Source organism: Calonectris borealis, chromosome 16, assembly GCF_964195595.1.
Source record: "Calonectris borealis chromosome 16, bCalBor7.hap1.2, whole genome shotgun sequence".
In the NCBI taxonomy this organism is placed as follows: Eukaryota; Metazoa; Chordata; class Aves; order Procellariiformes; family Procellariidae; genus Calonectris; species Calonectris borealis.
The window spans coordinates 19,213,420-19,225,095 of NC_134327.1; the positions used below are offsets into that span (position 1 = coordinate 19,213,420).

Sequence of the window (11,676 nt, forward strand, 5' to 3'; positions counted from 1 at the left end):
AAGGCAATGGCAAGGTAACCCCCACAGACTATCATTGCATATCTTCTCAGCCCGTTGCTGTCTGCGTGCCAAACGGTGTGTGAGACACAGACAGCAGGATGCCAGCTGCTCGGCATCCTCCATGATGTAGCCAAGGGGATGAGTACAGGGCTAGCATCAGGTGTAACTGGTGACACATGGGGACCACAGAGAGGGGGCCGGGGTTGCTCTCAGGTCTTCAGCTGCAGAACGTGTTGCTGATGGTCGTAGGGGAAACAAGGGCATCTCCTGGGGTTCCTCTCTCGTCATGGGTCTGGCTCAGCCTTGGGAAAGAGTCCCTGTGGCTTCTTCCTGCCCTGTATGGCTTCTTGCAGGGCTGGGGCGGACGACAACCAGGCTGGGTCAGGCCTGGGAGGACCGCACAGCTGCACGGCCGTGCGATGTGACATGGGTACTAACGGGGATAGTGCCCCTCGAGCCCCCACCTCAGGACATCTGGCCCCGATGATCTCACCCGCAGGCTGGCCAGGACGGCGGTGCGGATGGGATCCAGCTGCCTGTGCCTGACTCCAGGTGAGGCAGGATGAGGTGAGACTGGCTGGATGAGACAAGCAGTCAGAGAAGATGATGAGAGTCATTTCAGACCTTTTAAATCAAGACTTACATGTGCCCTTTGTCTCTGAAGTTGAAATCGGGACCCTCCCAGCTTCAAAGATGGTGGGCATAAAAGGCCAGATTTTTGTTCCATACCTCCAACCTGAAAGCTATAGCTAGAAACATCTAACAGCACACTACTTGCAGGCAGAAAAATCCTTTTTGTTATGCGCCCTGTAATGCTTCACAGAAAATGCTTAATTACAAAGGATTTTCTTTGGGGAAGAAAAACATACTGACCCAGGCAAGTTGATGAGGAATAAAACATTCTCATCGCGCTTACTGGCAAAGGATCACATCCACCATCCAGCCTGAAGTGACCTTTTCGTTCCTTTTTTGCCTTGCGTCACTGCGACCACATAAGCACCATAACCTGAATGTACAGAGTCTGGGGGTTCAAACTGGATCAGAAGGCTCGGATGCTGTCTGAAGGAAACCTCTGGAATGCCTCATCACGACTTTTCTTGCTACCATTTAATTTGACGGGAAATTGTACAGATAGACAAATAATATGGTTTCAAGGTAAGTTTGGTCTGAAAAAGTTTCCTGCCAACAGCAAAGCCAGTTCCTGGGGCTGCTCCTTTCTGGCGTGAGTCTCTGCACCCGCCTTCCGTGCCTTCTCACTTCCAGACAAGGTGCATTTAACAGTAGGGCTCTGGCTTAATGTCATCTGGCTCCAAAGCTGGTCTCTCATTGAATAGCGACAACTATTCAATGGCCCATCTTGTATTTCTTGATTTGCTCTGCCTGGTTTGAGGTTTTACCCTGTTGGAGGTTGGGTTTTTCGGACTTGTCCTTCTGAGCATGGCCTACACCTTGGAGATTGAATTGAAGAGCTTTTAAGAGAGGAGAATGGACTTCATGTTCTCTGAAGCTGTCCGTTGCATTGGGATTTCCTGGCCTTTCTCCAATGGCTCTCCGAGGGCATAGCAGGGCCAGCCTCCCTCCTTGCGATCTCAGTGTCCCAGCAAGGAGCAAAGGAAGCAGGATGGTAGCGATGATTGGAACTGCAAGTCTGTAGGGTTCGTTACTAGAAATTACTGCCATATTTACCAGTGCACTCCTCTACGCCCAGGATTAAGTCCTCGCATCCCATGCCCAGAGCACATGAACAAGTGCTCTTATTCTCTTGCGTGTGCGCATCCACAAAGACATCTCCCATTCACATTACAAAGGGGTGGAAGTTTGCAGATGGCCTTTCTTAGGCAGCAGATGTGCCGCATAGTGCTTGCCAGCACTTTTTGATGAAAAATGGCATCAAAATATGAAATTTTGATGAAGAACAGAGGAAAAAACCTGACTGAATTTTCACGATTCCTTTCCTGACTTCTGGCTCGCTACAGAGTTGGTCAAATGTTTCTAAATTCAGCCATGCTTCAAAATTTTTGACCAAAAAACACAAGGATTTTTTTAGAAAAACGTTTCTCAATTTTTCCCTTCTGGTTTGGCCATGTGTCCTACTCACTGAGAGGAGACTCCAGTTGGTTTTTCTGACTAGAACCACACTTTAAAGAGCGCAGTCATTCCCTTAATTGGGGCTGATAAATCTTGCAGGCATAGATGAAGATAGATCACATTTTGAGGCCAGAGTACAAATTCTCAGGGTTGAAACATTTGTGTGGTATTTGTTAAGCAATTTGAAGGCTTATTGAAGTAACTGAGCTGGACAACAGGGCTGGACCTGGACCAGGACAACAACTGTGTACAGACACTCGGCGCGTAAGCAACAGAGATGGAGGGGCCTAGATGAATCCCACTTCACTCGGAGCATTCACGGAGGCTATCTCCTTTCTTCTACGCAGGGTATCTTTGGTTGTGCTTCTTCCACCACTCCCTTTGGGAGGATGGAGGGCTGCTTAGTCACTCCCCGTGGGAAGCCTTTATATTCAAGGCATGCTAAAGTTCCTCATGAAGAACAAATTCACTTCAGCCCAGAGGAAAGTTGTGGAGGGTTGTTTGCTGGCCAGTAGCTGCCACTGCTGCTGCAGTGGCCACAGGAAAAGGCAGCTCCTGCAACACTGGGGTGGCCTGACGGGACCTCCAGGGTCGGCGATGGCTGGTGAGACGCTGGACTTCCCAGAGAGCTGCGGCGTCTCCAACACGCGACATCCAACCCCGACTCAAAGCTTCGGCCCTGAAGGTCCCCATCTGCTCCACGGGAGAGCACAGCTCCCTCGGCGGGACGAGCTCCTCTCCGACGCTGCCGCACCGTGCCTCTCCCAGACCACTCGGCAAAGGCTTCGGCGTGTCCTCGCCACCAGCGGCTCCCTTCCGGCAAAGCGGGGCCCGAGGCCGGCTGCTCCCTGCTCCTCGAGGCCGTGAGCCCTGTGGCGGGTGCTGGGGCTCTGCCAGTCAGCACCCGTGGCCCCCAAGGGCAGGAAGGGCCGTGAGGGCCCAAGGGCAGCCCGCGGGTTGCCACACGCTCCCTGCCCCACGGTCCTGCCCCATAGGCCTGGGGAACCCGCGGCACGGCTCGGAGGCGCGCCGGCCGCCCGGGCGCAGCCCGCAGGCGCCAGCAGGGTCCGGTGGGGGGGCGGAGGGGAGGAGGCCGTGAGAGGGCCCGGGCGGGAGAGACCCCGCGGCAGGACCCGGCGGGGTCCGGTGGGGGGGCGGAGGGGAGGAGGCCGTGAGAGGGCCCGGGCGGGAGAGACCCCGCGGCAGGACCCGGCGGGCGGGGCGGGGCGGGGCGGAGGGGCCCGCCGGGCCCCGCGCGGCCGCCAGGTGGCGCCCTCCTCCCGGGTCACGGCGCCCGCGGCGGCGTCGCCAGGCGCCGGCCCCCGGGTGGGCCCTGCCCGGCCCTGCCCGGCCCCGCCGGCCCCGGCGCCGAGGAGACGGGGGCAGGGAGGCGGGGGGCCGCGGGGCCGAGGCAAGCCCTGGAGCTGGGCTGCACCCCCCCCCCGGGGCAGGGTCCTTGTCCCCAGGCGCAGCCGGCCTGCACGCCCGGCCTGCTCCCCTGAGAGCCCCGGGGCAGGAGGAGCCCTGGCCCAGGCCCGCTGCGCCGCCCATGCCCAGACCCTCCCCGAGGGACCCGGCCTCTCTGGAGCCCAGACTGAGCCGAGTGCCGGAGCCCCAACACAAACCCGGCTGTCGCAGCTGCTCCCCGGGGCCGCCCCGGCCTTCCCAGCGAGGGGGCACCCGCCCTGCTTCAGTCCCAGGGCAGGCCGCAGCAGTGTGCCACGGCCCTCACCTCGGGACCGCTGCCCGTGCCCGGCTGGGGGCACCTCCGCCTGCTTTGGGGTCACCTGTCCCCCGTTGGGACCACCTCCAGAGCAATGTCTGGGAGGAGGTAGAGCCCCCGTGTTCCTGGTGAGAAACCACACCGCAGCCCGGTTGAGCAGCCAGTGGGCAGCCTGGGCTGAAGCCACCTCCTGGTAGAGCTCGGCCGAGGGCTCCCGTTGGGTACCACAACGCTACACGCACCTTCACCAACGTCCTTCATTATTAGCAGCAAAGTCCAGCTTGACGGCTACGCATTGACCTACACGCTGCCTCCTCTGGCTCAAAGAGGTGTCCAAGAGGATTGTTGGCTGCAGGTCCTGGTGGGAAGGGAGGAGGCAAATGTAGGCTCTTTCCTAATATATGGTCAAAAAGTGGAACACCAAGTCCAGCTCAGTGCTTAATCTCAGCTCCAGGATGAAATATGGTCCCTGAGCCAAGGCTGGAGGCCCAGTCCTTTGTTAGTACCATCTCCTGGAGAGAAAGTGTCTTTCGGCAGTAAATGGGATGGAATCAGACCAGGCAACGCTTGAGGACACAGCCAGCCTCAGAGGGGATCTGATGGCTCTTGCACAACCCTCCGAGAAGCCTATAGTCCTGAACACCTGTATGTGATTCCCCAGAGTGAGCCAGCATCCGTGACAAGGAGCTCTCTTTTTCCAACACCGTTGTTCTCTTTTCCCACCACAGACTCAGAGCCTGCTCCCCAAAGGCTGTCCTGCCCTGGCACCCGGAGATGCAGCCTTTTCTTGCCTTCTCAGCATTCCTGCTGCTCAGCTCTGCCTCCTGCTACCTCCCCAAAGGCTGCCTCCAAAGCAGCCAACGCTGAGACAGAGGAGCTGCAACATGGTGCGCCCTGGACATGCTGCTGCTCTGCAGGTGGAATCGCCATCCTGGGAGCTCCAGGGTCCTCACTATGGACCCCCAGCAGCTCTGGCAGCACTGGCTCCCAAGCCCCGGCTTTTCGTAGTGGCTTGTAAGACTTCTCTGGGGGGAAAAGGTCCAGATCCTAACTAATGGGGGCGGCCAGTGAGCTTGGCTGGTCACCTTGCTCTCTGCTCTCCAGCGTGGGGAGATAACTGGTTTGCAAGGACCATGTTTGCTAGTGACAAGGCACATGACATGGCTGACCTAGCCAGGAACTCTGTGAGCAACCATGCCCCAGATCTGGCAGTTACCCAAAGTAATACCCTTCACCTCCAGCTTCCAGATCCAAGGAGGGGCCTTTCCCATCATATACTCTGTCGGCTCTCTGGGAGTGTGGGCTTCTGCGAGGGCTCCTCTTCCTTTTCAGGACATCTGTGTGATGCTGGAGAGCAGGGTCTCTTACCACACCCTAACGGTTGTCCGTGGGCCCTTGGTGGCCTGTGCCCCGCTCCAGGGAGTTTGGCAGGAGGCCGAGGTTCTCTAAGCAGGGCACTGAACCTCCTCAGGAGGAACGGCGGGGCCTGCAAGCTGAGAGGAATCGGTCCTCCTGAATTCACTGCACCTACGCTGGGCTTGGGCACGACTGCACCAGCCACGTCCCACACATCTGTTTCAGGGCTTGGGTGTCTCCCTGGCAGACTCATCCAGTGCAAAAAAAAAAAATATGTAGACTGTTTCGCTATTTGCAAACTAGCCCTGCTTTTTTGTGAATGGATTCATTCACCAGCTGCCTGAAAGAGCCATTTTAGCCAATGGTCAGCTTGTGAGTGCTGCCTCCCAGCTAGTCGTGATTTGCTCTTAGTAGCTCTGCCTCTCTGATTGGGTTCCCAGGCACCACATGATGTGGTCCTTCTCCTTGACGGGGTGTCTGACATTTTTAAGCAGCATACCAAACAGCTAACGCTGAAGAGCAACCATGTCTCCTGGATGGTGCTGCTGTTAATGTTTGTTTTTAATCACTGAGGGAGAAGGGTGGCTCATGCACATTTTTTGCGGATGAACCAGCAGTCCGTCTGACACCTTTGGAGTGACAGTGAGTAAAGCCCTAAATACTCCCTGCATCCCCTCACGCGCATGCTGGTGAGGGGTCAGGGCCCAGCTCCGCCGAGCAGCGATTGGGCATGTGGTTGGGTTAACAATACATGGAGACACAGACAGCTACGGAGAACTGCAAAGGAGCGGGGAGAAAGGCAGCCTGAGGTGGGTCTTGTGCAGAGGAAGCAGACCCCCTACCCTCACACCCGGCAGCCCTGAGGGGATGATGAGACAAGAGTCCACCTCTGCCCACCCCATGGGGCACACCTGCAGTCAGCATGGTCCACCCTGGCCTGTGCTGGCACCGTTAGCCTCAGCATTGTTGCATGTTTTTCATCATGGTGATTAACAAGGAGCTGGGGATGCCTGGAGGAAGCAGGTCCAGCTCACCTTGAGCTCCTAGCCAGCAGCGGTCGGCAGGATGGGCTCACCAGGGACCTGCTAATGGACCAAGCAGAGCCTGCAGGGAGACTGGCTTTCCCTGACAGCTCCTGGTGGCCATGCCGAGCTGCGAAGGCGAGCAACAGCAAATGCTCACGCCAGGGGAGGAGACAAGCCCAATTTTGCATGTTGAGAAAAGTCCCAGTTTAGCCTGGGCTTGAAAGTTTGAGGAGGCCAATTACTGCCTCCAGATCATTCGTCTGCCTTTCTAGGAACGATGAGTGATGGGCTTAGATCATCACCCAGGCCCGAGTCAGATATCTCAAGAGCTGGCATTAGACGTCTGCGAGCTCTGGCCCTGTGAATATGGGTCACCCTGGCAGAGCCGGCACGCCGACAGAAACTGTATTCCTGGAGACTGGCCTTAGCTGAGGGGACCTGAGCTAAACGGGGCAAGGCGGCATAGGAAAATGGGGGTGAAATACCCTTTGGCAACGGAGACAAAATAGTTAACCTGCTGTTGGTGTCAAAGCCAAACCAGCATGTGAAAGGCAAATGGAAAAGTGCCTCCGTACCACTGAGTCAAATGTCAGAAGCGATCCTGAGCTCATGCTTTCTCCCAAGACAAACAAGATCATCTAAATCTGGGGTTCATGCATGGGAGAGCAATTCACCAGGTGACAGAAGGGCCTTGACACACAGAAGGAAGAGATGGAGACCTCTGTGGCCCCGAGAGGGCCTTTCTGCTCCAAGCCGGGCTTTGTAGGGACTATAAGAAAGAGATCTGGACGTGATCCAGCCAAGGGGGCTGCCGCAGCACAGCACGTGGTGTCGGAGCAGGCGAGCTCTGGCCATCACTGTCGCGCCAGTGGATGTGTACCTGCAGTGCATGGGGCAGCCGTCAGGTCCCATGGAGCCTCCTCTGCCACGTCCACTCTGCCCTGCCCAAAGGAAGAAGGGGTTAAACCGCTGATCCTCCTGCTAACCACCTTCTGCTTAAGCCCCAAGACTCAGCACAGAGAAGGGAGACTGCAAAGTGTGCAGCTCGCTGCGGCTTCGCAGGGCATGGACACGGTCCCCCTGCAAATACTGAGTGAATGCAGGGACCGGCTGGGTGCCCAAGAGCGGGCGTGCACACGCCTGTCAGTGTGTGGCCACAGCCGTGCACATCTCTTGCCAACGTGATGACAAGTGTGACTCAACCTAGAGGATGCCACCCAGCCTCGGTGCTCCAGGCCCATCTCCCAGGCCATCACCCCAGAGCGCAGGGGGAAAGACCCATGTCTTCAGAAGTTGGCACCCACCACATCTCGGGGCTCTGCCGGTTCTGCCTGTTCTGCCCCCTTTTCCCCCCCCAGCTTGTCCCTTAATCACAAGCAGCTTGGGGAGACAATGAAATAACCGCACCAAAGAACCAGGCTTGTTCCCCTTTGTCTTTCGCTCCTTTGAGGCTGCAGACGAGGCGAGCCATCACGCCCACAGCCCGGCCATCACATGTCCGACTCATCGCCTCCCGGGGCAGCCAAACAGGAGGTGCCTCGGCACGAGGTGACTGTGTGTCGGCACGAGGTGACTGCATGCCAACGCCATGGCGGGCTGGCGAGGCAGGGCCTGGCGAGCTGGCACGCAACCCATGGGGCCGCCCTGTGCTCCCTACCCCCTGCCTGCACCGAGCACCTCGGCTCTCGGCTCTCATGCTTTCGCCTCCAGACAAGCCGTTGATCTCAAGCGGGACCACTGAGTTCTCCCCAGAGACGGAGGCAGCCCCCCTCCTCCCTCCGGCACATGGCTCAGAGGCTTTTAGGCTGGTTTTCGCTGCAGTTCACACAAATCTCGCCTTCCCCATTCCCACCCCCCTTCCCCGCGCAACTGAACTCAGCCATTGAGCCCAGCGAATGGTTTATTTCCCAGGTTAGCACAAAGCAGGGGTCTCTGTGTGCCCCTGGAACCAGCAGAACAAAACGCACAAAGACGTTAGAGGGCCATTTGTAACCAAATCCCAACACACCAGATACTGTTGGGATTATGTCAGAAATATTTTCCCAGAATGCCCTCCCCCCATGCTCCCTCCTACAGATGTTCAGCCCCCACACCACAGATGTTGTTCCTCTTGCAAAATGAGCTTTCCCCTTCCTCTCCCAAATGCCCCTGATGTTTTGCACATTGCCTTCGCCGAGGTCTCTTTTCCACCCTGCCCTCTGCATCCCCCCCTTCCCCGGTCCCTCGCTGACGAACGTGCAGAAAGGCCAACCTGCCTCCTCGCGCGGAGCTGAGCGGATGGCCACAGGGCTCTGCGGGGACATCAGCTGCTGGATGTCACTGTCCCTCTCGCCTCGTCCCCACCATGCCTGTTAGAAAAGACCTCTCCCTGTTTTGGCTTCTCTTCGTGCGCGACCTCCGGGCTCTGCAGGCCTGCTCCAGGTGGGCTTGCTGGATTGTGGTCCCCTCGGAGGAAGATGGAGGGATGCGAGCCAGACCCCTCGGAGGGTCCCGGCGCCTTCCCACGGGCTCGGTGTCATGCCGTTCTCCTCTGCCGCACGCCGAGCCGAGCCGGAGGGGGACGGGGTCTCCCCGCCGCTCCGCAGACGGCTTGGCAGAGCACGGCTCCTTGCTGGCAAGGGCCTTCGGCAGCAGTTTGTTCCTCGGGGATGCCGGGCGCGTTTCAGACACCGGAGGGAACGGCCAGACCTTTCCCTCCAGCACCGGCAGCCCACGCGGAGCACGCAGGGGGACGGCCTGGCAGCCCGTCAGGGCCCCACTCCAAGCCCTATGACAGACAGACAGACAGACAGACAGATCTCCGTCGGGAACGGGCTTGCACTGCCAGTGCCCCCGCTCACCAGTGCTGGGCTCCTCCCCAGCCGGCCCGGCTGCCGGCAGCCTGCCCGTGCAGAGCCGTCCCGTCTCTCCCTTGCCCTGGCTCCATGAGCTCCAGCGGGAGAGCAGGGGGTCCCGTCCGGTCCCAGCGGACAAGGGCGGAAAGCTGAGGGCACGCAGCGCCATTGCGGGATCAGCGCTTCCTCCTGACCCCAGCACGCACCCGGCCACGCCGTGGGGGAGAGATGCCAGCCCCGGGGCTCCATCGTGGCAGCAGGGCTGTGCACAGGGCTCGTCTCCATCCTTCCCTCCTGTGCTAGTGTAGCCACAAAAACATTTGTTCTGACACACACGGGGCTGCCGAGCTGTGTCAGGCACTTTGATGGCCGGGGCGGTAACCTCGACCGCTTCCTCTGCCAGCGGGAGAGCCGAATCCAAGAGCCACAGAGCATGTGGGAGCCCGGGATGGGCGACACGAAGCAGGACTCTCCTGAGGACTTCAGATGACACCTCCTGTCCAGGACATCGCAGCTCTTTTATGCATTATGAGCCACTTCTGTCCCGTCTTTTTTTTCTCCCCAACAGGTTATATACGCAAAGAAAACCCAGAGCGGAATCCCAGAGAGGCATAAACTGGTGGAGCTCTACCAACCTTCGGGGCGTCTCGTGATTTACACCGGTGTGGCCCAGCCAAAGCCCTTTACTCATCACTTGCTCCGAGCAAGAATTCGAGTCTCCGCTGGTCTCCCAGGGAGCTGGGGTGCCGCATGGGTTTTTTTCTTCAAAGATAGAGTTTATTGCTAAAAATGTTTTGATCAGTGATAGCTCATATTTACATTGATATGTTTTTAAAGGAATATTCAAGTAAACATTTCCAATAGTTTCTGGCATAATCTCTAGCTTTTTTTCCTATACACAAACGTTAAAAATAAATAAACTGTACACAGAAAATTTCCTTTAACATCTCTACACGACTATATGTATTCCCACACAACAAAACGATTCCACTCTTTCATAGATTTGTACTTCTCTTTAAAATTTCCTCCTTAATTAATTGTTATACACTTTTAAAAAAAAAAACCCTAGAGAGCTTGGCAAATTAGTTCAAACGTCAGTGACAAGGTCTGAAGAAGACAAAAAAAAATACAGCACAGAAAAACAACCATCTTCGGGGATGCTGCCGTTCTTACTTTTCTTTTTTTTTACCCTCCCCCCCCCCCGGTTTTCCTTTTGATAAAACCATCTTTACAGGAAATTTCTGCCCTTCCCTTCAGTAGGGAAATGCTCAGGTTCTGTGGGGACGGGTTTAAAATGTGGTCCTATGTCTTTAAAATAATAATAATAACAATAATAATTATAATAATAATAAAAAAACAGCTGCAATTTCCCCCCTTCCCTTTAAAATCTCTCTATTTACACGGCTGGTAATTTTTTCTTTTTTTTTTCTTTTTTTTTTTTTTTTAGTTTTTTATTTTCCTTTTGTTAGAAGGCTATATACGTATAAAAATAGACATCTGATTGTAGTGCTTTACTGTGCCTTTGGCCTGCCCTGCAGTTCCTGGGTTCGCTTTTCCCCTTTCAAATAAAATAACATTAAAGTAAGTCAAAAAAAAACCCCAGCCCCCCCGGTTCCTCCCCCCCCCACCTCACGCTGGGAGGGTGGGGGAAAAAAAACAACCCCCTCCCCCCCCCAAAAAAAAAATAATCCAAACGACAAAAGGCGGCAGTGCAAGGGGCCGAGGGAGGCTAGCAGGAGCACTTGCACTCGGAGATGAGCGGGTACTGCACGGGGATCCAGGTGCAGTACTTCTGGCTGGACCAGCCCTGGCAGTGCCAGCGCAGGAAGGTCTTGGTGACCGACTTGACGGGCTTGCAGAACATGCCCTCGGGCAGCGAGCAGGACTTCTCGGCGAAGCAGTTGCCCTCCTTGATGTAGCGGGGCCAGAAGCGGACGCCCAGGTCCTTCCAGGTGTAGAGGACGGGGCAGTAGGTGTACGCCCAGAGCCACTGCAGCACCTTCCGCCGCGCCTTCTTGCCCACCCTCAGGCGCGGTCCCTGGGGCGGACCCAGCTCCAGCCGCCGCAGCTCGGCGGGCAGCGCCGCCCGCCCCCGCCCCGCCGCCGCCTCGGCGCCCGAGGCGTTGGCCGGCCCCGGCACGGCCACGGCCATGAAACCGGGGTCGAAATGGCTGCCCAGCTTCTTCCTCAGAGTCCTCTCGTCCAGGTCCTGCTCCTTGGGGTCGTACTCGGGATCCGGGTGCTCCACGATGTCTTTGACGGGCAGGTTGTCGCTGGGCGAGGGTCGCAGGCGCAGGAAGGGCTGCCCGCCCGCCGGTCGCAGCAGCCCCAGGCAGGAGCAGAGCAGGAGCGCCCGGATCGCCGTCATGCTCCGGGCGGGCCCCCGCCGGCCCCGGCTCGGCGCTGGCTTCCCCGCGGGGCTGGCGCTGCGGGCTCGGCTCCTAGCGCTGCCCGGCGGCGCCTGCCAGCTCCCGGGGACTCATAAATAGGCAGAGACAAAAGTCCGGCGAGGCCCGTTACTTTAAATAGCTCGGCCGGGGTTGTGTGACAGACGCATCTGAGGCTCGCTCCGCGCCCGCGGCCGCTGGCTCCCCGGGGCTCCCCGCCGGGCCGGCTCCAGCCGCGGCCGAGAGCGCCGGGGGGTCCGTGC

At 57.5% G+C, this 11,676-nt stretch overlaps 1 protein-coding gene across 1 annotated transcript; it reads right to left on the reverse strand.

Annotated features, from left to right (window-relative positions):
- Window positions 1–9,831: 9,831 nt before the first annotated feature.
- On the reverse strand, window positions 9,832–11,394 carry LOC142089017 (noggin-2-like). Its single transcript, XM_075164896.1, has one exon. It carries the CDS (start codon window positions 11,392–11,394, stop codon window positions 10,756–10,758), a length of 639 nt encoding a protein of 212 aa, XP_075020997.1. The 3' UTR covers window positions 9,832–10,755.
- Window positions 11,395–11,676: the final 282 nt, after the last annotated feature.